The sequence below is a fragment of the Elgaria multicarinata genome, chromosome 9, assembly GCF_023053635.1.
Source record: "Elgaria multicarinata webbii isolate HBS135686 ecotype San Diego chromosome 9, rElgMul1.1.pri, whole genome shotgun sequence".
Lineage (NCBI taxonomy): Eukaryota > Metazoa > Chordata > Lepidosauria > Squamata > Anguidae > Elgaria > Elgaria multicarinata.
This window is the reverse complement of record NC_086179.1, coordinates 95,853,462-95,880,271: the sequence shown is the minus strand read 5'-3', so window position 1 is coordinate 95,880,271 and position 26,810 is coordinate 95,853,462. Positions and strand designations below refer to the sequence as shown.

The window sequence follows — 26,810 nt, the reverse complement described above, 5'->3', positions numbered from 1 at the left end:
TCACATTTTCATCTTCACTACAACCCAGTCCCTGTGTATTAGCTTAAGGTCATCTAGAAGGCTTCATACGTGGGTGGGGATTTTCTTTCCTACTACTTCCACACTGGCAACAGCAGGACAAAACACCTTCTTAAACTTTAAATCAACATGGGTAAAAAAATACTATTCAGTATGTGGAGTAGAACGTTCAGTATGTGTAATAATGTGCTCTTGGGGATGGGGATAGGAATTTTAGGCAGTGCTCATTGGTACTGAAATTGGAGAGTTACGTACAAGCACTTATCTTTTGTCAGTGAGATATTGAAGATTATGGTTTTGCAATCCAGACAAATGCAGGAGCATGCATCATGATAATTTTAAAAAATAATAATGCTAAAAAATATATAAAGTTTGATGGATCAATACGGTCTTCACCTTCTGAAGCATAATAAATAGGGGGTGACTGACCTCTGTAGGGAATTAGTTCCATAATTGGAGTGCTATCTTGAGTCTTCACCAACCTAACATCTCTAGATGATGGGACATGTAGCAGGGCCTCCAATGAAAACTACAAATTATAAGCAAGTTCATTTGGGAGGAGGCAGTCTTTCAGATATCCTGGCGTCAAACTGCTTAGGGCTTTATTAGTAAGAACCAGCATCTTGAATTGGGTATGGGGGAAAATTGGAAGCCAATGAAGCAGGTCCAGGACTGGTCTTATAAGGTGCGTAAAACACACATCAGATAGTAATTCAGCTGCCATATTTTGCACTATATATTGTTTCCAAACAATTTCAAGGGCAGCCCAACATAGAGCACATTATCATAACCTAAGCAAGAGGTGAATAAGATATAGATAACTGTGGCCAGATCCTCTTTTCCTAGGACAAGGCTCAGCTTGCACACCAGGCACCTTTGGCCGCCTCTTCCACTTGGTCTTCCAGGAGCAGGGTTAGATCCAAAAGCAACCCAAAATCATGTGCCTGGTCCTTCAGAGGTAGTGTTACTCCCTCCAAAATAAATTGTATTCCCAATCTTGGATTGCCTTGCCTAGTGACCAACTGGAGCTTTGCCTTGTCTGGTTTGAGCTGCAGTTGGTTAACTCATACTTTAACTGCTGGTACCTTCTAGTAATAATAGCTAAAAGAAGGGGGTTTTGTGTGTGAAGTTTAGTCATCCCAACAAGAAAGGTTTAGCATGTAGTGTGGTAAAGTTACATCTGTTTTCTGTTCTAGCCTATATTCTTGCTGTCGTTTGAAGGATTTAGGAGTAGCCTCAGTATGTGAAATCTAACCGCACAGTGGTTAAAACCAGCAGAAACCGTTGGAGACACTGGCTAGATTTAGTAGCTTTCTTGCACATTGAGATATTTATTAAAGAAAAAGCTCTGTCTTTTGCATGATTTCTTGTCCCACCAGAACTCCTTACATGAGAGTAACCATAAGGCATACGAGTATAAAATCCAACATACGTTTGAAAAATGATCTCTTCTTCGTAGGGAGAGATATAGGAAGGAATTATCATCTAATCTGGACCAATTAATATCTGTCAGGGGAAATGTCCATGTTTAATTCAGTCAACTTGGACTCTTTATTTTGTGTGATCCAATGCTTACATAGGCTTTTTGCTGTGTTAGGAAATAGCCTGTGTGGAAGCTTCATGGGATTACATTCCAAACTTTGTTCAGAAAGCTGAGTAACAGCTTGGTGGTGACAATTAATTCTGACACAAGAGAGACTGCATGAAGAGACGAGGGAACTGTTCTTTTGATTTCAGGAGTGGAGGGGAATATATTTGCCAGGATGTTTACAATAATTGTCTGTCTCTTTTACCACTTTTTTTTTTTACACAGAACCATTAATAATCACAGTACTTGACAGAGTAGCATAAGCAAAAAAGAGGGAGGAAGTTGAACTACTAGGTTGATTTTTCTCACGTGTACACCCATACTGTTTTTGCTTGCAAGTTGTTTGTTAGTTGTGTTTGCAAGTTGTGAGGCAATCCACAATTCCTGAGGGTACGGATACCAAGTGATTCAGTTGTGCTTTCTGAATTCTGAAATGTGATATGGATTTGTAGCTGCTGCTGCTGCAAAAGATACCATAAACTACCCATCAAAACCAAAAAATGTATTAGAAACGGGGTATTGATGCCTTTCTCATGCTAGAGGAAAGGAATACTTCATTGGCATATCCTCATTATTGCGTTAGCTTTTCCTTAACAAGTGGCTTATTTTGTCTAATTTTTATGAAGAACTAAAGCAAAATAGCTAAAGGTTTATAGTTTTAAGCATGTCTTTCTTACAATGAGATGTGGTTTGTCTTTTGATGCTGTTGTAGTTTGTCATGGCCTTTGGACATGAAAAATGGACTGAGCTTTACATAAGAGTTAGCCCTATTGAATGCTATGGGGCTTACTTCAGAGTAGACATACATATAGTCCTGGTAAGATGACCTGGAGGAATTTCAAAACAAGCTGAAATTTGATGTATAATTGTAGCTTGACCTCCTGAAAACATACTAAAGATCCCAAGTAATCCCACTTGGGTAACAGCTGCCATTTTACAAAAAATGTTCTTGGACTAGTAGGATTATTCTGTGTTTCCCAACCTGTTGAAACATTTTTCTCTCCCATCCTCTGATTTAAAACTGAAGGGACATTTCACTTTTTTTATACTCACAAGCATTTCTTTTAGTGTGTGTAAGTATACACATCCTGTCCAAAAATGAGCCAAGTGCTTGTTCTGGGAGATACGTCTGAAGGGAAATGCAGGATATGCAGGATAGCAGTTAATGCAGAACTATAACATATAGCTCCTTCTGAAGGCAAGTAATTCAGCTAAACCTGTGTATCAGCTAAACCTGTGTATCGGGGCGATTGAATACTCCCAATCACGTCTACAGAGTTGTGGCAAAAATCTTTACCCACAATAGCGGCTGACTGCGAAGCATGTAGAGACCCACAGTTTGAGAATTACTGGTCTAAACTGTCTGATGTCAATTGCTCTAAATACAGAAGTTGTGATCTTTCACTCAAACTCATCTCATGCGTATGTGGTATGTTTTTGTACCTGTGAAGGTCATGAACACAGACGGAACCAGTAGGAGAGTGCTTGTGGAAGACAAACTGCCTCATATTTTTGGTTTCACCCTGTTGGGGGACTATATTTATTGGACAGACTGGCAAAGGCGAAGCATTGAGCGGGTCCATAAGCGGACAGCAGAACGGGAGATCATCATAGACCAGCTGCCTGATCTCATGGGCCTGAAGGCTACGAATGTCCACCAGATAATTGGTAAGTGTCTTAAAACAAGGCAGAGAGGCTGTTTTTCTAATCAGTTGAAAAGGAAGAATTTTAAATTAAAGTATCCTTATATTTTAGTAGCCATTTAAAGCAAGATTGACTTCAATTTTGTAGAAGCTGTTGGGGGCCACATTCCAGTGGAGGATGGCATAAGGCAAAAGGGGTGGGGCCATAATACCAGCATATTTTAGCTTAAAACCCATAGTGCCTGTATTAGGAGAGGAATTTTATCCTTTTTGAATGGGGGTGGGGGAAGCACAAACTCTAGAAAACCACCAAATGGTCATGGAAAGGGGGGCTAGGGCTGGGGAAAGGAAGCATGGCCAGTTTGGGACTGCAAGCAGGCCAGATTTGGCCCTTAGGCTTGAGGTTCAACACCCCTGACTTCAAGTGAGGGAGTGGAGACTTGAATTTTAGTCCATGAAGATATGAAGACTCTCAGCTCAGCCACCTTTGAATATTGTGTGGGAAAAGGCGTTGATTGAACATGATACTGATCAAGTTGGCTGTGTGCTGAATTCATGTCTTTAAAATTTAAGTTGACATCTACTTTGTGTGTGTGTGTGTGTGTGTGTGCGTGTGTGTGTTTGTGTACCGCCCAGAGAGCTCCGGCTATGTAATAAATAAATAAATAAATGTAATAAATAAATAAATATTTATCCCCTTCCTTAGGAATTACATACTGCATTTCAACTTTCCCTAAGTGGAAAATGACCCAGTAAAAACACTAAAAATCCAACAACAGTGATAGAACCAAAATTAAAATAGCATAAAATAATAACAAACCACAGAAAAAATAGTGTAAAAGTAACAGAAAAAATAGCAGATGAAAATCAGCAGTCATATATATGACTTTATCAGACATTTTTTATCAGAATAAAAAAGTTCCCTCTGGCCAGGTTATTTCTGGTGAAACATGTTTCTTGCCGCAGATGCCACTTAGGCATGCAAGATAAGGGCTAGTTCTGAGAGCTCCAAGCTGTAACCCTAAGGAGGGAACGTGACCCCATTCAGAATAGATTGAATACTATCCCCCAGTCCAATCAACCACCTTCATTTTCGATACTTGTCTGTCATGGTATCAATGCTAATGATGCTATATTGACTTAGACAGCGCTATTTTGTTTCATTACTGTTTGATTCATGTAGCACTGCCAATGTATGGAACAGCACACAAAGTTTTGTTAGCAGGGTGGGAGAGAACAGCTCCCTGCGTCGATGATCTTACCATCTAATTTTTGACAGTTTGGGAGGCTCCTTTCCCCCCTCTTTTGTCATCAGTGCTTGTGAATTATACTTGAAATTAAGGGGTGTTGTACATTCATTTCCTTTTGTGGAAGTAGTCAGTGCTATTCCAATTGAGTTAGTTGTGTAAGTTAGAAGGTCAGTGTAAATAATAATTGGAACCCAGTTGGATTTGTTCTTATTTATTTAATTTGTCACTAAATGAGAGTCATCTCAATACTCATACAACATTGGTTCTTAAATTTAATTGTACTAAGAATAATATAAATGGCTGCTTTATCATATGCTTTGTAGCATAGTCATATAGGAAGATGGCAGCTGTCATATTTTGCAATATGGAGGAGCATTTGAAAATCAATTTTCACCTGCAGTCTGAAGCTGTCCAGTCCAGGAACATATGCTTAATGTTAGTCTGCAGATCATGTGGGTCATGTAGGTGCTGTACCAATTCTGGAAAGTGCAAAGGGCAGAGCTAATAATCCTTGAGGCAAAAATTGTGTTTATATTAGTTACACATTAGAGAACAATGTTAAATGATTTTAACATGTTAAATGATTTTATGTTTCCTTAGGTACAAATCCTTGTGCAGAGTCCAATGGGGGTTGCAGCCATCTCTGCCTGTACAGGCCTCAGGGTTTGCGTTGTGCCTGTCCCATTGGTCTGGAGCTCATAAGTGACATGAAAACTTGCATAGTCCCAGAAGCTTTCTTGCTGTTTTCCCGCAGAGCAGATATCAGGCGAATCTCTCTGGAGACTAATAACAATAATGTTGCCATCCCACTCACAGGAGTTAAAGAAGCTTCTGCTTTGGATTTTGATGTGAGTGACAACCGCATATATTGGACAGACATCTCATTAAAGGTAATGTAATCATAGGATCAACAACCTTTGCCTTAAAGTATTTGGGCACTACATGGAAATTTTATTTGGTTGACTGAAGGGAGTTTTATCAAGCCGGATAGTTTCAGGGCCACACCAAGTTGGCTGCTTCAGAAAAAGGGGGCTGGCTCAATGCTTGGGGTGGAAATGCATTCACTACTCTGTTCCCCTCAGAGCAGGGCAACCCCATGCAGCACTGGAACTTTTCTCTGCTGATATGTGACCAAGGAAGGGACTAAATCGGCACCAGAATTCTCTGGTAAAGCCCACGGTATAGTTGACAGGTGCAGAGAATCCAAGACACATCCACATTGGCCAGAAAACAGAGCCTGATCCCTGAGACCTGATTGACTAGACCAAAGGGAAAGCAGGATGCCAGGAGGCAATATATTGGGCTGTCCAGCAATTGCAAAAGGGATACATGCCCATTGTTCTGGGAGTTGATCGAGAATGTACTTTTGAGTTTATTAACATTTTATTTATTATATTTCTATACTGCCCAATAGCCAAAGTTCTCTCAGTGGTTCTCAACAATTTAGAGAGATGCCTCTAGATGTAATCTGAGAAATGGGGGTAGAGAACCTATGTACTAAATGTAATGTTGTCAGAATGATCTTGCTTTTACAGAGCACGTCAGGGAGCAAGTGACAACATTGCATTTGTCTGCTTGGTATGTTTTGCCAAAATCAGCTAATGGGTCATACTACTTTCTAAATTTTCATGTGTACTGTTTTTCTCTTTCCTCATCCCCACAGACCATCAGCAGAGCATTCATGAATGGTAGTGCCCTGGAGCATGTGGTTGAGTTTGGCTTGGATTATCCAGAAGGCATGGCTGTGGATTGGCTAGGGAAGAACCTGTATTGGGCCGACACAGGAACAAATCGCATTGAAGTGTCAAAGTTAGATGGGCAGCATCGTCAGGTTTTAGTGTGGAAAGACTTGGACAGTCCTCGGGCATTGGCATTGGATCCTGCTGAAGGGTGAGCTGTTTGCTTACTTCTGCGTGTTGAGCATTTAAACCAAATCCTAAAATCTGTTTTAATAAGTTCTAAGGAATGCCAACTATTCTGTGAGGCTATTGGTATAGCCAATGATTTCCAATCTGTCAGCACATTCATAGTTTGCATGTATGTTGGCCAGGCCTACTGGAACTCATTCTAGTTGTATCTATACACAGAAGTGCATCCTCTCCTGTGATTTACTAGTGCACAAAAAGATCAGTAGTGTTGGGCAAGTTGCTTTGAAAAAGCTTATTTATTGGTCTCTTCATTGAGGAACCTCTGATAAAACTCAATGAACAGAGTATGCCCATCCCCACTGGCTTTCAACACATAGATAACAATGTATAATTAGAACGAAATAGGTGATAAGCTGAGTGAATGATAATGCAATCCATAGAGTAGGTAGGGTTTGAAATTTAATGCACCTCTTAAAGCAGGGGTGTTGAACCTCTTTCAGCCCAAGAGCCAAATTCCATTTCGTAGAAACTCTCAGGGGGGGCGCATTCCACTGGTGGCATATCTGAAAGCAAAATATCAAAAATATGAGCATATTGTAGTATAAAGTTTTTACTGCCAGTAACTTAGCCTTAAAAGAGGCATTTTCACCCTAAATGAAATATTGGGTACTCTAAATGAAATAATAGTTTAAAAATACTATTATTATTTTAGTTGACCTATGTTTTATCATTGAATTTGGTGCTGTTGTCTGGTTCTGTTAAATTTTATTTTATTTCATTTCATGATTTTATTTATTGTTGTGAGATTTCTTGTAAGGATCCTAAAATTTGGCCTATAAATACTGTTATAGATGAATACATACGGTGAATCCTGTTACACCAATCCCTATCCTTTAAGCAAGGTTCTCTTCAATTCCCTTGCAGTGAGAGCAAAGAGAGTCTAGAGTAAAAGCTATAATTTAATTGGAAACAAATAAACTATACCGGATTATTAAATCTTCAGCTCATTCTGTAATAGAAAAGATCATGGATTTTTTTATTAAAAAAATTAATACATTTTCTGGACAAAACTATTAAAAGGGAAATAAGTGGACACTAACAAGAGCCATTAACCTGAGTTGTTCATACACGAAACCGTGAGCCTAACCTCTAGCCATGTACAGATGGATCTATTTTTCTCGGGTATTCATTCTTTGAACACAGTCTTCTCTCCAAATGGTATGCAATGATGGTTCTTGCATGGCTCTGATTATTTAAGTCAGACTTCCATATGATAACTAACTGCAAACATTATCAGTTGGAAAAAGGTAGTGTCGTTTGTTGCAAGGTTCTACAATGAGTTGTGGCACCTGAAGTTTTATTACTTAACAAAAAGTAAACACTGCACAGAACATTGCGTTGCCTGGTTGATGCAGTTTTATTCATTTATTAGATTTGTATACCTCCCAACTGGCAAGTGCCCTTGGGGTGGTTTACAATCATAAAAACAAATGACAACAAAATAACCAATAAATAAATAAAATAAGAATATAACAATCAAAATAATACAACATTAAACATTAAAATAGTCAAAAATATTGAAAACATTGAGGACCCACAGTGAAATTACTAAAGAAAGAATTTAAAAGTTAAATGACTACTTAAAGAGGAAGGTCTTAACCTGGCATCTAATACAGTGAATATTCCCTGTATTCCCTATATGCGATGGCACTCAGGGAAGAACCTTCTAATATAAACTTAGTAATAGTCTAGGAACGTATGGGAGAAAGTGCTCCTTCGATCAGACTGATCCTAAGCAATTTAGGGCTCTAAAGGTAAGAACCAGCACTTTGAATCGGACCCCGAAACTGACTGGCAACCAGTGCAGTTGATGCAACATGGGAGCAATATGTTCAAAACCGCCAGTCCCAGAAAGCAGCCTTGCTGCTCTATTCTGCACTAATTGAAGTTTCTAGACTGCCTTCAGAGGTAGCTCCGCATATAACACATTGCAGTAATCCAGGCGGGAGGGTACCCATCCCCCTCAAACCCAATTCCGGGGCATTTAAAAGCATGCTGTTTGCATTACAGCATCTGGCCTCATAGGGCAGAATCCAATAGTGTGCTTACGTCATTACTGATTCCTTTCTGCCCTACTGATTCCCTTCCACAAGCGGTGGGTCTCACAAATTCCAGTGCATAAGTGGGACCCGCCACTTATACAAGGGAGATTTAGCGCTGCCTAGAGGAAGCCCTGAAAGCTCTGCCAACCTGCCTCCTTCCAGAAATGAGTGTTTTCGGTCATATTGGCTTGCCCAAAACCATTAAATAGCCATCACACAACTGGTGGGGGCTGCTTGCGCAACACAATTCGGTAAGGGCATAAGGGTCCCATTGGATTCTGTCCTTAATGCTGACAACTTCTCTGGACCAAAAAAAATCCCATTTCTTTTCTAGACCTTGTCTTGACAGTCTTATCAAGCAGCCTGCCAGCAAATTGCAGGTGACTTATCTCTAGAATCTGTTCCAGTGTTACATATCTTTACTTTTGCCTAACTTCTTCCTGTGACATCCAGCTGACAAATACACACATAAAACCCAACTGAATGGCTAGGGGGATGGGTTGGCTGGCAGGATCTCTCCCAAGAGCAAAAGGTGACCTTCTTGGTGCTGGTTTCAAATTCTTCCCTGTTAGCAAAGGAGAAGTGGGGAGCACACAGTTACTTAGCTCTCCCTGCTCTGCACCTGCTTGCCCTACTCATGCTTCACTCAGCTCCTCAGTCTGTTCCCTGGAAAATACTCAGTGGAACTATTTTCGTTCTCCGCCACTATTTCCCTGCCCAGATGTGTGTTGGTACTTGCCTGTCTGCCAGGCCTGGTCTGCTCAGAGCTGAACTGCCAATTTACGCCTCCTCTTTGTGGCAAAGGCACAGCTGTCAACCTGCATTTTTAAATTGTGTGGTATTCTTATCTGTGCAATGTACTCTGACTCAGGTTCACTGATAAGGACTGAACACCACGCCCAGAGCCACTTCTTTCCCTCGAGAGGGGCCTGGAGTGGGTCCAGGCTGGTGTAGCTAATTTTTCCTCCTTGTTTTCAATGCAGAGGATTTAAAATAAAATTATCCATCCCCAAGTGTGCCCTAGCTGGTGTGAGTCGCTTTGTTATTATCAAAAGGATTGCATTTAGGGTTGTATTGCAAGATACCAGAAATTGACAGGAGTGAGTGCTAAGAGGTAGATTCACATTGTTGTTGTATGACACATATTATTTAAGAGGGTCGACAATCATTTACCACATATGGTAGACTTGGTAAAATGCAATAACTCATTTTGGAATCTTGTCCTACATTGTTTATCTTGCAGTACTATTTTATTCCTACTTAAGTAAAAGTCTTCTCTGTCTAACTGGGGATGCCACCATGGTTATTTTCGTATATTAACATCTTGCAGGCTTCTAAATTTGCCATATTGCACATTCATCCTTGTAAGTGCTATTGTGCATAGCTGTCTGTTAAATGTTAGGCAGGGTAATAGTCAATGGTAGAGAGAACACCATATTACCATATGAATTATGCCCTCCCTCCAAGAAGATCAGAGGAACGTTTTATTCCTTACAAAAGCTTGTGAGGAAAGCATGTAAAAGAAAGAACCCCCCCCTCCCCAAGTTACCTAGTGAGCTTCATGCCTGAGCAGGGATTAGAACCAGGGTCTCCCTGGCTCCAATTCATTAGCCTATGATTCTACAACTGGAAATTTCAGGATCAAATCTGGACCTTGGATGAATATTTATTTTTTTAATTATTTGAAACCTGTTAATACTGCCTTTCAGTTAAAGTTTTCTGGAGCAATTTACAATAACGTTTGGCTTACAGTTTCTGACCCTAACAATGTGTGGAGGGAATGGTGCCTGTGAGAATGGTGCCATGGGATTTGTCAGAAGTTCTGTTTGGGAGGGGTAGGGAAACCCTGGCCCACTGCCTCCTGTCCTCCACAAAATTTCAGGTTCTCCATATTTGTTATCCCACCATTTCTCTGAATGTGTAGATGGAGTTCCCATTTTATCTTCACCTTGTACAGTAGGTCAGGTTGAGACATTGTGAGGTACCCAGGACCACTGAGTGAGGTTTATGGCTGGGTGAAGTTTTAAAACGTGGAACTCTATTATATACAGTGCAGAGGAAATGATTTATTTCAGTCCCTGTGAAAAGAAATTTTGTTTGCTGAAATAATGTTTTAAGTTTTATAGTTCAGATATATTATTCCTTTTTCTTTCTTTCTTTTTTTGTGCTTCTGTTTGAGATAACTTTGAAATATTTTACCTAAACCTGTAGGTTCATGTACTGGACAGAATGGGGTGGAAAACCCAAAATTGATAGAGCTGCCATGGATGGTAGTGAACGTAGTACGTTGGTGCCAAATGTGGGTCGGGCTAATGGGCTGACAATCGATTACGCTAAAAGAAGATTGTACTGGACCGATCTGGATACTAATCTGATTGAATCTTCAAATATGCTAGGTAAGTTTTAGTTGGTTTCTGTGTAGAAGCTAGATTCTCCAAGTCTGCTGTGAGATGGGGACTGGAGTAGTTAAAAGTCTGCCAGCTCCAGTAAACCCTGTCTACCTGCAAAGGTCTTTGATGAAGTGCCCCCTCTCCCTCTCAGGACACCCAACTGACTTTGTGTTCCTTGGCGAAGAGTCTTTTAATGGTTGCTATTGTCCCCTGGTTGGTTCTGTTACTGGTTTTGCTTCTGTTACTGTGGCGTTCAGTGTTTTATTTTGCTATTGTTTAATGCAGCAATAAAGAACATCCAGCCTGCAGAGGCCCCCATTTAGCCCAGAGGCTCTTTGGATTCCTTCAGGAGTCAGGGCATGGTCTCCAGGCCCAGGCCCCTGGAGGAATCCCTGCTGTTATCTCTGAGATTGCATGAGGGAACGCAACGTTGAAAACACTGATGGTGCTATATAAATAAATAAATAAATAAATAAATAATAATAATAATAATAATAATAATAATAAAATGTTCACCATCCCTGGTTTAGAGAAATATTAGTGTCGAAGGTAAGGTAGCAATTCTGTCCTATACATTTACTCAAAAATAACGCTTATTGAGCTCTGCGGTTTACTCTCAGGAAAGTGATATAGGATTGTAGCCTAAATTAGTATGTTTTCAAATATATTGTTCTCAGTTTTTGATCTTTAATTTTGTATATTAATCATAAAAAGTGTGTGTGTGTGTGTATGTGAGAGAGAGAGAGAGAGAGAGAGTTTGTAGCAATGAAAACTCCCCTCCCCCAAATAAAGCACAATGGACTTTGGCCATTTCTTATTTCTTTTGCAATGTTTCAAATAATGAAACTTTACGCTTCAGTATATGCATGGGGAATGAAATAAGTTCAGGGTGGGTTAAACTACAGAAGTATTTGATTAGGAATGCCCTTTCCAAGAAGGTTTGATTTGTCATCCTCAAATCCCCTGTACTTACTATATATTCTACCTTTCTCTTTGTTGATTTTTTTTAAAAAAACAGGCCTTGACCGTGATGTTATAGCAGATGACTTGCCTCATCCATTTGGTCTGACTCAATACCAGGATTACATCTATTGGACAGACTGGAGTCGACGTAGCATTGAACGTGCCAACAAAACCAGTGGCCAGAACAGAACTGTCATTCAAAACCACTTGGATTACGTGATGGATATCCTAGTCTTCCATTCATCCCGACAAGCAGGCTGGAATGAGTGTGCTTCTAGTAATGGGCACTGCTCCCACCTCTGCCTGGCAGTGCCTGTTGGTGGTTTTGTCTGCGGATGTCCAGCGCACTATTCTTTGAACTCTGACAACAGAACATGTAGTGGTAAGCCATAAACACAGACGACAAGTTAGGTGCTGCAGAGGGCAAAGGAGATGACTATGTTTTTGTGGTTCCGACTTGGAGTGCAAACATTACAGTAAAGTTTTAAATCCAAACCAAAATTATCTATCGCTCCAGTGACAGGAACAGACATATGCTACGTAATGGCCCATTTCCCCCTGTAACATAGAAAGGTTCATTGAGGTCTGGGTAGCCTGATTCATACTGCATGTGTTTGTGCTTTAAAAAAAATAGCTGCAAAACTCAATAATATTTGTATAGCTCTTTCTAAATGCTTAGATACATGCCAACTTTGTATTCCTTTTGGCGCCTCCTGAAAACATCATTGTTCCAAGAACCCTTTTCTTATTAACCAGCCATGGTTCACTTTGCTTCTTTTAAAATCTATTTTAAAATGTTTTATTCTGTTTTTATTTAATTTATCTTGTACACCGCTTCGGAATTTTGAATGGGGAGCTGTATATAAATACTGTAAATAAGTAAATATATCATCTCAGCAATCCTTACAGTAAGCGCATGTCAATATTATTATACCCATCTTGTAGATTGAGGAGCTGAGAGAGACTAAGACTGGGTTCGGATGTAACAATAGTCAACAGTTGATTAAATAGTCCATGGTAAGACTAAATAGTTCACTGTTGAATATTGTGTCGTCTGTCTGGAAAAAACAACACGGTTGGTTATTTCCTCGAAATAACCTATCCAAATAATCAACCATGTTTAGAGTTGATTATCTACGTAACCGTTGATTATTGTGTCTTGTGGTGGGCTCCTTTGATTATTTCCCATACCTACAGAGTCGTGAGGCATGAGCGGCAAAAACCTCTGCCACTCTTGCCCAGTGGAGGCAAGAAGGAAGGAGGTGTTGTGGGGGGATGGCAGGGGATGATATCACTCAGCAATGCCTCCTTCACCATGTGTTTTGAGGGAGGGGGGACGCATTGCGGATGGCGCCAGGCACGCCTCTCCCTTTGCTGCACCAGGCTACCCTTTCGAAAATGGGGTTGAGGGGATCCCCACTTCAAAATGGATAGCCCAGCATGGCGGAGGAAGATGTAACAAATGCCAGAGGAGCTGGCGGGGCCATAGCAGCAAGGAGTGGGGCAACCAAAGCTGACTTCGCCCCGCTCCTTGTTGCTATAGCCAGCTTGCTCCTTGTTGCTATGGGAACAGCTGCAGCATGTCTTCAGTGTGGCCATTGCCATAGCAAGAAGGAGGTGCGCTGCGTCTCTCCGTCCCCTCCCCGCAGGATGGCAGTGTCCCAATAAAGAAAGTGGGAACCAGCGTTGCCATTCGGTGGAGAAGGTCTGAGAGAGGAATAGTAAACCCTGTGGGCATAATGTATACCACAGATGACTATTAGCATCTATGCCCACAGGGTTGACTATTGTGTCATCCGAACATGCCCTAAGGCTTTGTTTGTACATAATAGTAAGCCAGGAATCCTAAGTTGTTGTTTTTTTAATAATTTTATTTTTCTACAATACTTAAACATACACATTACATCCTCTCATAAAGAAAAAACAACAACATATTACATAATATTGAAACGTTGAATACATAATATCTTATCTAAATACATAATCAAAATTAACATAGAAGTGCACCCCCCACCTCGGGATCTCATTCCTGATTCCAGAATCTCATACTTTCTTCTGCTGGTGGTTTCCCACTTCCTTTAGAAAACACAAATATTAGGAACTGTTTCCAAATTCCTTCAAAATCATTTGATTTAGCTATACCTCTTGTCCATTTAATATTACTTGTCAATTTATCATTAATAGCTATATCCCATACTTCTTTATACCATTCTTCAATAGAATATTCCCCTTGAATCTTCCAGTTCCTAGCTACAATCAATCTTGCTGCAGTCAGCAAATTCGTTATCAATTCCTTGATTTCCTTTTTACATTTAAAATCTTCAAATAGTGACAGTAATGCAACTTTTGGTGTTCGTTCTATCTTCATTTCCACAATTTCTTCAGTCTCCAAAAACACCATCTTCCAAAATTTTTGAACATAGTTACATTCCCACCACATATGTAAATACGTTCTTTTACCCCCACATCCTCTCCAACAGTTTGCTGACTGCTGATTATTTATCTTATTCAATCTAACCGGAGTTAGGTACCACCTCCATATAATTTTAAAATAATTCTCTTTTATTCTTACTGACATATTTCTCAATGCTCTTTGTTTCCATAGTCCCTCCCAGCCCTGTTGTCCTATTTGTACATTCAAATCTGTCTCCCAAACCATTTGCCTGAATTATCCATCAACCCTTTCTCCACCAATATTCTATATATTTCACTCATCAACCCTTTTAACACTGTTCTTTTCTCCCTATCATTTTCTTTCTTAACTATTAATTCCTCAAACTTCGTCAATTCTCTACAATCTCCGTTATCGCTTAGGAATCCTAAGTTAATAAATAACAGTGTGAACAAGATGCATGCTACTGCATGTGACCTGAGTAAACCAATCAGGAGGTGGGGGGGGGACTGTTTATGACATCCAAATCTGGAATTATGGTTAAATTCACCCAAACAAGTCCAGATTCCCAATCCATCTCCATCTTTAAAACAGGTTTTGTTGTTTGCTAATGAATCCTGGCATGGTTCAACACATATAACCATAAACCTCAGTTGGAAAGCCCTCCTCTTTGTGATTCGTTTACCCACATGTGCCCAGCGATGATCAAAGCATTATTGAACAGGCCACATGCATGAGCATACAGTTTGTTGACATAATGATTTATTAACCCAGGATTCCTGGCTTATCATTATATGTAAACACAGCCATTATCTTGAAGGAGGCCATCGGGCATGTTCATGACTATGAAGTCAAATCTGAATTGAAGATTTGGGTTCATAGTTTTAATTACCATGTTGCATTAGTACTTTATTCCAAAGTCATCAATGAAGCATGTTTTGACATTGTAAAGTAAATTGAACACTATTAAGTTATATCCATAGCAAAGAGGATATTCTTCAAAATATGTGCATATAACATAATTTATACGTAGCCCTATTTTTCTGCAAACCAAACTAGTATCAACTAAAATGACAAATAGGAAATAGTCGAAAAATGTTTGGGTGGTAGGTGTTACGTCTGTGCATGAAGATAAGTTCAGAACTTGCATTATTTTTCTTTATTAACTTTTTCTTAACATTGTAGCATCGCATATATTTTTACCTCAGGAAATCCTTGGTGGGCTTTCTCAGAGACTGTTGGTGTTCCTGATGCCCTGCCTCGGAGAAAGTCTGAGGTCATTTTTTTCTGCTTGTGAAAGATCAGAACCCATCTGTGGGATCATGTGCTTCCTGCCCTTTGGGATGCAAATTCTCCCCCACTTCACCCTTCCATTGCTATTTTTAACCATTATTAGGCATTACATTTGTACAGTTATTAACTGTGGTCAGTGTTAGCTGTGGCTCCATTTTAAATAGAATTTGAAACCAGTGTTGGAAACCTAGTTGGCAGCATTAAAGGTGCTGATATACCCTATTTCTTCGATTCTAAGACGCACTTTTTCCCCCATATAAACATCTCTAAAAATGGGGTGCGTCTTAGAATCGCAGGTGTGTCTTAGGGTTTTTTTGTCTTCTGTTGGTGGTACTGAAATTAGGGTGCGCCTTACAATCGATGGCATCTTACAATCAAAGGGCATAATTCCATGGCCCGTTCCCAATCTCGTAGTTATGGTTGAGTTCACTGAGATGTTTGCACTAACTGATAGAGGGACAGATCAGAACTGCACACTCAGCTATACAAAAGAAAGAAAAATTCTTAAAGCTCATATCCTTGACTTGGAAAGTATTAAGTAAATGAGGCAGTCCATTTGTCAGGTGAATATGTATTTTGTTGTTTAAAAAAAAGAACTTGGACTCATGACAAAACTGTTGAGTATATGAATCTGTATATAAGGACAGAGGTGACAGGACACGTGAGGAGGGGCTACAGAAACTCCACAACACACTTTTTCTGTTTCTTTTTTTTACTAAAGTGATATTGCAGTTGCCTTACTTTACTGATAGAAGTACAGGGTTATACTCATAATCTTTTAAAGTACTCACAGAACTTCATGTACATTCTCATTAATCCTTACAATAACCCTGTAAGGTAGGTTGGTGTTATTCTCATATTGAGTTAATGGTGCAGCTGAGATTTGAAGCAGGTACTTCCTGGTTTGCAGTTCCTTATCCACTGCTCTGCATGAGTTCTGATAATAGAAGAGTACCAGAAGTTGCTGAAATGTTTCTGTAAAATAGAAACTAAAAAATTAAGATTGACTTTTTTATTCTATGAGGCTTTTTATGATTTTACAAGATTTAAATGTTGGTAGTTTTCCAGCTTCTGAATTTAGGTAACCGGAAGCAAGGGCCCTAATTCTAAAATGTTGCTGATAAATGCAATGGGGATTTAAGTGTTTCTGCTTCCAATTTAAGATTTCTCTTGGCAAGTACAATCAAAGCCTAACACATAAGTTTTCCTTTTCTTATTTTACTTGCCTGGTATTGTGATCATGAATCCTGTTCTGAGACCAGTTTCCCCTATTGTGACCTACATTGCACATGTATGCACACATTCTCTTAATTATGATTTAGAAACACTACTAGCAAAAGAACTGAGGTCTTGTTTCCAATATGGAGGCTATATTGTTGAGCTTAACTAATTTAATTTATTTTTTGCCTGCTGCGAATGTGTGATATTTAATTCACAGTTCATTCCTGAAACAGAGGCAGAATGGGTGCTTAGTTTTGTCCTGCACTGGTCAAGCAGGTCACCTACGCAGATCATTCTAGAGGTTCACAATGTTCTTTGTCCCTGCCCAATGTTCTTTGTATAAGTGGGAAAATAAGCCTGGAAGCCACAGTTAGCCATAGCTTGCTGTTATGTCCACACTGGGGACCTGTGGTTAATGGCTTCCAAATAAGCCAGAACATGAAGCCATGGTTTAAATTTCGCTTCCATATTATGACTTGCTTGGAAACCCTTAATTATAGCTCCTGATTTGGATGTAACCATAAGCTGTAGATAGCTTCCTGGCTTGTTTCCCTTCTCAGGCAAAAAGAGGAGAAAAGCGGTTGTGGAGTGTGTGTGCTTGAAGTTTATACATACCTTGGCTTATTAAGCCAAGGTTTGAACACTGCGTGAGAGAGAGAGAAGGAGAAAGAGGGGGGATTTTACAATCGCTGCAACTCAATGAAATAAATGTTAATTGGTTAGACATACAAATTTGTTGATTAATAGATTTGTCTGTCAATTTAAAGTTGCAGATGTGTAGAAACAATACTAAAGAAAGAAAATGTTTGTTTTAAGATTATAAACTTGTGCTGTAGCAGGCGTTCTTGTAATAAAGGTATTCCTCCTGTGCTTTAGAGAAGGAGAATACTTCTTTTGAGATGGTGTTTGCTATCTGCAATTTTTATAAGCGCTTCTATTTAGAATAATTTCAGTTTAAAATCTTTTCTGCCCAATGGGAGACAGTTTTTTTGTTGATCAAAGATGATTTAATCTCACTGATGAATTGCTAAACCTAGCCTCGTATTTAAGCACTAACCTGGTAGCCATAGCAGACAAGCTATTCCTTGCAGGTGAGAGGGTGGGAAGTGCTGAAGAAGAGGGCGGGAGGTGCTGAAGAAGAGCTCTGTGCCTAGTGTAGAAACACAGCAGGCTGCTGCAGGAGGGATGGAGCTCTTCATTCCTCCTCTGCCAGTCCCCAACAGGCTAGTAAAATCTTTTACAGGATATCTTTTGAATTTCACAAGGGTGCCCTAGACTTTCTTCAGTGGTTAAGATAAGTAGAAAGTTTGTTTAGTACAAATGTATTTGCCCAATTAATAATTCAGGAGTTGTTTTAGAAAACAGTATTACGAGTTCTATACTTCCCCCAAATACATCCTTTATCAATTCCAAATATAATTTTAAATAACTGTGCACTTCCTTTGAAACCATCTCTGTTCTGTCTGTATTATAACTGGGTGGCTTTTTTGTTTGTTTGAAATAGGAATGGTGAAATTTTTTCACTTCACATTTTAATGCAAGGTCACTTCCTAAAACTATATTAACCAGACAAGTTATGCTTCCATATTCAGAACTTTATTGTGATGTAGTTCTTCAATCAAAAAACCTCTAGAAAATTGTGTAGATTAGAGAAATTTGTTCCCCAAAATACATTTAGTAGTGAAAATAATATACAAAAATGCATCATATTAGGAGAAATTGCTTGTAAAATGGGGGAAATCATGCACAAAAATTTGTATATTAAGAGAATTGTGCACATAAATGTGCATGCATTTTTGTTCAGTCTTTTTTTAAAAAAAATTGGGACCTTATATGAAAATGAATTTCACGTTGAAGAGATCAGAAGCTGAGTAAAATGGAAATTGACAGATTTGTCTATCCCTGGTTTTACGTGCCGACAACCTTTTGTTCTATGGGGTCAGTGTCAAGCATTGGCAGAGTTTTATTCCAAATGTCTGGAGCCTAAAGCTGATTAGCATTTCCTGTTTTGTGTCTGCATTTGTGTTTAAGCCCCTACAAGTTTCTTGCTCTTCAGTCAGAAGAATGCAATCAATCGCATGGTGATAGATGAGCAGCAGAGCCCAGATATTATCCTTCCAATCCACAGCCTTAGGAACGTTCGGGCCATTGACTACGACCCCCTGGATAAGCAGCTGTATTGGATTGACTCACGGCAAAACGTTATCAGGAAGTCGCAGGAGGATGGCAGCCAGGTATCTAAGCATGGGTTGTTAAGTTTTGCAATGAGGTTGGGAGAGAGAGAAAACGAGGAGGAAGGCTCTGTGAAGTGGTATCCATGGTATATGTAGTTGATTGATGATGAATTTTGTGTAGTAAGAGTCTGTAGGAGTAGTTGCTTATTATTATGCGAATTTTGAGGGAGGAGGTTGGATTCAATTTCAAATCTACCTATACCATAATTTTGTGACTCTTTGGAGATTCAGCCAAAATAGTGTTGTAGTGTTGAAAGCACACATCCCACAATAAATAGTAAAGCACAACATTGGTAAACCTCACTTTACATGTGACATTGCAGCATGTGTTGCATGTTTCCTGCCCCACCTCCTTAAAAATGAGCATAGGATCAAGCTGATGTTCAAATTTTGAAACAGAACTTTGTCTTAAATATGTATACTGAAAAGCAGGAAAGGCCTCAGAGGGCGTTAAAACGTTAACACCACGTGCTATAATAGGAAATATGACGGTGTCACATTTCCTATAATGTCCAAAAGTGAGCTCACACGTGGGTAGATATATGATTTCCCATTATGAGAACAGCACGCAGTTCTTACAGCAAGCTCCTTTTTTGAACGTTATGGTAGAAGTATAAAAATGAGAAGTACTTCTCATTATTATTATTATTATTATTTATTTATTTATATAGCACCATCAATGTACATCATTTGTGTACATCATTTTCAGTACTGGCTGTAACTGATGCATTCATTTCATTAAAGCTAGTGCTTCAGCAGATTAATCCTGTATTAAGTTCTTGTAAGTTTTTTCTTTGAATCAATCTATTTCTTGTCTTTTCACCCTCAGAGCTTTACAGTTGTGATGAGTCCAGTTCCCAATCAGAACCTAGACATACAACCATATGATCTGAGCATTGACATCTACAGTCGTTACATTTATTGGACATGTGAGGCCACAAATGTAATCAATGTGACACGCCTGGATGGGAGGCTGATGGGAGTGGTGCTGAAAAGTGATCAGGATAGGCCCAGGGCCATTGTCGTGAATCCAGAGAAAGGGTAGGTGGAGTTCCAAATGGGAAATGCATGCCTAAGGCTCAGCAACTAAAACTCCAGATCATGTTTTACTTGCTGACATTTTTCCAGTCTTAAACTGTTCTCTGCTGGATCATAGCTCTGGATCAACATGGTTGTGTATTCTGTAAGCTTAAAAACATTCTTCACCAAGGTAAACTATATGGTAACATAACTTTAATTCTGCAACATTCTGACAACTCAGCACATTTAGGTACTTTTCATAATGTTTGACATTTTAATATTTTGTGTAATTCAGCTTTTGCGTGAATAGTAAACAAGGAGTTACTTGAGGCACTGAAGCCGTGACCTCTGGCCATTAGAATACCAGGGTGAGAAAGAAACAAAGGATTGCAAACAGAAGGCCAGGGCAATGCAGATTGGCTTTTCCATTCCTGTGACATAGACTGGGCTGATGGGTGTGTGTGTGTGTGTGTGTGTGTGTGTATGTATATGTATGTATATATATAATTGTGGCGGGTTCCCTAATATGAAGTTCATGGCTAAGTGGGAGTTTGCCTTCTCTGGTCTTCTTTGTTAATTTGGGGCTCTCTGCTGTTCCATGGAATATGTAAAATATGAGTTCCAGTATTAAAATGGATCTACCTGCATTGCATGGTTTTATACAGGACCCAGCCATCCACCTACTCTACTACAATCAATTAAAGCTTATATTGGTGTTTCTAGAGCGCAGAGTAAAAATCATGGATCCTGGTGCCTACCAGCACCACTGTACTGCAAAAAAATTGGATTCTCTTGGCTTTTACAAGGCATCTCCACAAAACTACAACCAAATGATGTCATTGTGTCCACAGATATGTTCTGTAATTTGATTGTAGTTTGAGGACGATCCCTTGTTAAAAAAATAATCATTAAGTTCCATGAGGAGCTGTGCTTTGAATCCATGTTTTTGTGCCATGTCAGTACTGGAAAGCACATGTTCCTTTATTTTCACATAAAGGCAGTTGTGATCAGTTATTTGATGGTGAAGGAGATCCTGTGTCAACTTGTACTACAGTGCACAAACATTTTTAGCGTAATTGCAAGGTAGAAAGACTGGGGCAAAACCAGAACTGTTTGGCTCCGTCTACCACTAGCTTTAGCTTTGCCTACCATTGGCCACCCTGGCTGCCACCCAACCAGTCCAAATCAGTGCCAGCATTGTAGAGTGCTGGTCAGGCTTCTCTATATGTATCAGAATACACTCCATGGCTGCTTTTCCACGAGCTGTTTAGTCTGGAATTGCCATCCATTCATCCATCTAGATGACATTGTTGTCAGTCTGTTGCACTGCAGTATTTTCTGTGTTGTCCTCTCATGTATTTTCAAATCTGATTTATAGAAGGTTTTTTGGGTTTAGTTTTTTTTTTAACATAAAATGTAACTGAAGCTTTTCGGGGTGACATTACCCTTCATCAGAAGCCTCCCTCTTTTGGTTTCTCTGCCACGGATGTTTTCATATTGAGGACAGCCATTGTTACTGGTCAATACTAATGAGTTTTATCGTAAGTGATCAGTTGATACACACACATTTGGATTCATTCATTCATTTATGTGTCCAATGCCGCCCGTCCCGCCCCCCGTCCCCCGGCAGTAGTTTTTGTCTTAGATTATGTTTTTGGAATGTGATCTCAATAAATCTATTTTGTAAATTAAACTGGATTAATTTTAAAATTTATTTATTTATTTATTTAAAACATTTATATCTCGCCCTATATCAATAAGATCTCAGGGCGGCGTACAAATAAAAGCATACAGTAGAAAAACAGTAAATATACACAGCTAAAAACAAACCATAAACCAAGTTAAAACGATATATAATTTAAAAGTAGTAAAACTATTAAAACAGTTAAAACAATGTGCCTAGTGAATTCAAACATTAAAAGCTTTTTTTAAAAGCCATGTTTTCACTTGGCGCCAGAATAAAATCAGCGTTGGCGCCAGTCGGGCCTCCAAGGGGAAGGCATTCCACAGTCGGGGTGCCACAACAGAGAAAGCTCTCTCCCTTGTCCCAACATAGCGAATGTGTTGTGCTGGTGGGATGCGGAGAAGGGCTCCTCCAACAGATCTCAAGTCTCAGGCAGGCATATATAAGGACAGGCGCTCCCTCAAGTATTGAGGTCCCAAGCTGTCTAGGGCCTTAAACGTCATTACCAACACCTTGAATTCCGACCAGAAGCGTATAGGCAGCCAGTGCAATTCCTTTAAGACCGGTGTTATGTGGTCTATGTAAGATGTACCTGCCAGCAGTCTAGCTGCTGCATTTTGCACTAGCTGCAACTTCCGAGTCGTCTTCAAGGGCAGCCCCACATAGAGTGCATTGCAGTAGTCTAATTGGGAAGTTACCAGTGCATGCACTACTGTGGCTAGGTTGTCCCTGTCCAGGAAAGGCCATAGCTGTCGGATCAGCCGAAGCTGACCCCAGGTAATCCAGGCCACAGAGTCCACCTGGGCCTCCAGTGACAAAGATGGATCTAGGAGTACTCCCAAGCTACGCACCTGCTCCTTCAGAGGAAGCGCCACCTCATCCAGCACAGGTCGCTTACCCAATTCCCGGACTCCGGAACCACCAATCCACAGAGCTTCCGTCTTATCAGGATTCAGCTGAAATCCAATCATATTTTTATTTCAAGCTAAATCTTTAAAGGAGTCCATTAGACTCTAATATCAGACTGATACTGTCGAAACAAAATTTGTTTGTATGAATAATTCAGTCACAAAGATGTGAAATCTTTGTGGGTTTAATGGGAATAGTGGAAGGGAAAAAATCTCTAACTTTGTTTTGCAGGTACATGTATTTCACCAATCTCCAGGAAAGATCACCTCCCAAAATAGAAAGGGCAGCATTAGATGGAACTGAACGGGAGGTTCTCTTTTCCAATGGACTGAGCAAGCCTGTAGCCCTGGCAATTGACAGCCAGTTGGGAAAGCTATTCTGGGCAGATTCTGACCTGCGGAGAATTGAGAGCAGTGACCTTTCAGGTAGAGTAAAGCCACTTTGCTTTTTAATAATTAGATGGCAACCAGTAGCGTTCTTTTCACCGTTATTTCCCAAAATAATCAAGGTCTAGCCTGCAACATGAATAGACCTAAAGTGGGAATGGGGCATGGGCGTGTAAATCCTATCCTCACTTCAGGTCTGTTTGTATCGCAAGCAAATGCTTTCCTAGCCTTTCAGTGTTGTAAGTGTTTCACAGATGGCTACAAATGAGTGTATATTCGTTCTTTCATTCCAGTCTGTGGTTTTCTCTTTATATTTACAGTGTAGCAACTTTGCAGGATGTTTCATTTGGATTACTGCTGTTCTCTAAGCACATAAGGATAACCCTACTGGATCAGACAATATATCTAGCCTAACATCTTGTTTCCTGTAGTGACCAGCCAGATGCCCCTGGGAAGGCCACAAGTAGGACATGAGTACAACAGTTCTCTCCTGTTGCTGATTCCTAACAGATGGTATTGGGTGACTTAATTCATCTGAACCTTGAGATGCTCTTTAGCATCTACATGAAACAACTGGGAGAAATCATCCGGGGATTTGGGTCATCAGTATGTTACTCTGTCATCAGTGTATAGATAACATGCAGCTGTACCTCACTTCTCTACCTGCTAGTCCCAGAGAGGCTCTTGAAATCCTGTGCAGGTGTCTGGAGGCAGTTGCGATGGATGAGGGCAAACATAGAATCATAGAACAGCAGAGTTGGAAGGGGCCTACAAGGCCATCGAGTCCAACCCCCTGCTCAATGCAGGAATCCACCCTAAAGCATCCCTGACAGATGGTTGTCCAGCTGCCTCTTGAAGGCCTCTTGTGTGGGAGAGCCCACCACCTCCCTAGCTAACTGATTCCATTGTCGTACTGCTCTAACAGTCAGGAAGTTTTTCCTGATGTCCAGCTGGAATCTGGCTTCCTTTAATTTGAGCCCGTTATTCCGTATCCTGCACTCTGGGAGGATCGAGAAGAGATCCTGACCCTCCTTTGAGTGACCACCTTTTAAGTATTTGAAGAGTGCTATCATGTCTCCCCTCAATCTTCTCTTCTCCAGGCTAAACATGCCCAGTTGTTGTTTCAGTCTCTCTTCATAGGGCTTTGTTTCCAGACCCCTGATCATCCTGGCTGCCCTCCTCTGAACACGCTCCAGCTTATGAAGCTTAAGCTAGATGGCGTTGCAATTCCCCTGAAAGACCAGATATGCAGTTTGGGAGTTCTCTTGAACCTCCACACTAGCTGTGGAAACGCAGATGATGTTGGTGGCTAGAAGTGCCTTTTACGAGTTTAGGCTGCTTTGTCAGCTGCAACCTTGTTGGAAGAAAGCAGAATTTGCCTCAGTCACGTATAGGCTGGTGACATCCAACGCTCACTCTACATGGGGCTTCCTTTAAAGATAGTTGGGAAACTTCAACTGGTACATAATCCAGCTGCTAGAATGCTTGTGTGGGCCAATTATTCAGAACTTACTACACCAATACTATACCAGTTACGTATTTACCAGCTGGTTTACCCAAGCAGAATTTGTTATACACGATGATTTCTGGTTTGTGTGTAATGACAAGCGAAGTTCTTTTAAAGTGATTCTAAATGCTTACAGAGTTCTTCTCCTGGCTTCACAGGGGGAGGAGAAAGGGGGAATACACAGGCCTGAGGCTTTACTCAGCTTTATTCTACCAAGTGCTGATCACACTAAATCATGGTTTAACCTTATATGTAAACCAGCTCATTGGCTAAATTAACAAGTCTGGCAATACTAAAATCTCCAATTGAATCAAGTATTAAGACAGTATGGAATTCTGTAACACTTGTTTTCCCTGAAGTTCCATGGGAGACCTGGTATGTAATTTAGCTTCAGCTTTCAAGAACAACAGCAACAACCCATGTACACAAGGAAAATGTCTCTGCACTTTTCACTTCTTCAACTATATTTTTCATTTCTTTTCATAGGTGCCAATCGGATTGTTCTAGAAGATTCCAACATCCTACAACCTATAGGCCTGACTGTGTTTGAAAACTGGCTCTATTGGATTGATAGGCATCAACAGATGATAGAAAAAATTGACATGACTCGTCAAGAAGGACGTACGAAAGTTCAGGCTCGTATTGCCCAACTCAGTGATATTCATGCTGTTAAAAAACTCAACATGCAGGAATATAGTAAGTGCCGTGCAATATTATTTGACAAGAGAAGCTGAATGGCCCATGGACCTCATAGTTCATGAAACACATGATTTTCAGTCCAATTGAGCAATCTGTTGCAAATCGTGGTTTAAGAGAATCTTTGGTTCATTAGGCCTGTAGAATAGTCTGAAAGCACAAAAACAAATGTACCCTATTTCTTCGATTCTAAGACACACTTTTTTCCCCATATAAACATCTCTAAAAATGGGGTGCATCTTAGAATCGCGGGTGTGTCTTAGGTTTTTTTTTTCCTGTTGTTGGTACTGAAATTAGTGTGCATCTTACAATCGATGGACACAATTAAGTGATTTAGAGTGCAATCCTATGCACTCAGACAGAAAAAAGTCTTGCAACTTCTAGCATTCCCCAGCCAGTCAGGCTGTCTAAATGTGCTTTGAAGTTCATGTTTCCGTCCTGTTGTATTAGTGCCGGTTGTGAAACACTTTGTGTTAATAAGGCTCTCTTGATGGATCCCAACCAGGGGATTATTTGTTTGTTTATTTAAAAATATTTCTATACTTCCTGTCAGTTCCAACATACCAGGTGGTTTACTATTATTTATTTATTTATTTATTTACTACATGCCTATACTGCCCAATAGCCGGAGCTCTCTGGGCGGTTCACAATGATAAAACTACAATATATGCAATGTATAACAAAACAATTGTACAATAAAACCAGTAGCCATGAATTAAAAATCATAAAGACATGGATAAACAAATACTGAGGGGAATAAAAAAGTTTTCACTATACACCTAAACTGTAGTAAGGTGCATGTGTTTTATTTCTGTGGGAGGGTATTCCAGAAAAAGCCCGCTTCCTTGTCACCAGTCGGACATCTGCAGGATGTGACACAACCAGAGGATGGGGTTGGGTGGAGGCTCTGATGATGATCACACAGCAGTAGGACAGATACATATGTGGGAGACGGGTCTTTTCTCAGATATCCTGATTTTGTTATTTAAACAAAAATAAATAGGTTAAAATCAAAAACTTAAATCTGCCTTGATAGCAAATTGGGAGCCAATTTTATAGACTGTTAAAACTCAAAACTCAGGACTGAGCATTAAAGGAGGATATTGAGGAGAAGCTCAGTCATAAAGCACATGTGTTGCTTGCAAAAGGTCCCAGGTTCAGTCCCCGAGATTACAAGAACAGGGCTGGAAAAGACTACAGTAATTATTATTATTATTATAATTATCATTACTGTCTGAAACTTTGGGCAGCTACTGCTGGTAATGTAGACCAAGGTGGGCAACCTGTGGCCCTCCAGGAGTTTGAGCACCTCAAGGATGCCATGAGCTAAACCGTGAAGGGACATCCAAGACGGGAAGGTCATGTTAGAGAGGTCAGACTAAATACGATCCCTGGGGAAGGTAATGGCAACCCGCCCCAGTATTCTTGCCATGAAAACTAAATGGATCAGTACAACCAGAGATATGTCGGAATACCATCGGAAGATGGGACCCCCAGGTCGGAAGATGGTCAAAATGCTACTGGGGAGGAACAGAGGATAAGTTCAACTAGCCCCAGATGTGATGACACAGCTAGCTCAAAGCCAAAAGGACGGCTAGCGGCCGACGGTGCTGGTGGTGAACGACGAATCCAGTGTTATAAAGATC

The 26,810-nt window shown here is 40.1% G+C and overlaps 1 protein-coding gene across 1 annotated transcript in view; it reads left to right on the top strand.

The window, feature by feature from the left end:
• The window catches only part of LRP6 (LDL receptor related protein 6), a 161,016-nt gene that overhangs the window by 89,242 nt on the left and 44,964 nt on the right, over nucleotides 1-26,810 (top strand). The window contains exons 8-16 of the mRNA XM_063134374.1: nucleotides 3,058-3,274; nucleotides 5,100-5,389; nucleotides 6,163-6,389; nucleotides 10,681-10,865; nucleotides 11,878-12,204; nucleotides 18,760-18,962; nucleotides 19,792-20,003; nucleotides 22,807-23,000; nucleotides 24,955-25,164. Coding sequence (XP_062990444.1) covers nucleotides 3,058-3,274; nucleotides 5,100-5,389; nucleotides 6,163-6,389; nucleotides 10,681-10,865; nucleotides 11,878-12,204; nucleotides 18,760-18,962; nucleotides 19,792-20,003; nucleotides 22,807-23,000; nucleotides 24,955-25,164 — 2,065 coding nt within the window. The remainder of the gene's footprint in view (nucleotides 1-3,057; nucleotides 3,275-5,099; nucleotides 5,390-6,162; nucleotides 6,390-10,680; nucleotides 10,866-11,877; nucleotides 12,205-18,759; nucleotides 18,963-19,791; nucleotides 20,004-22,806; nucleotides 23,001-24,954; nucleotides 25,165-26,810) is intronic.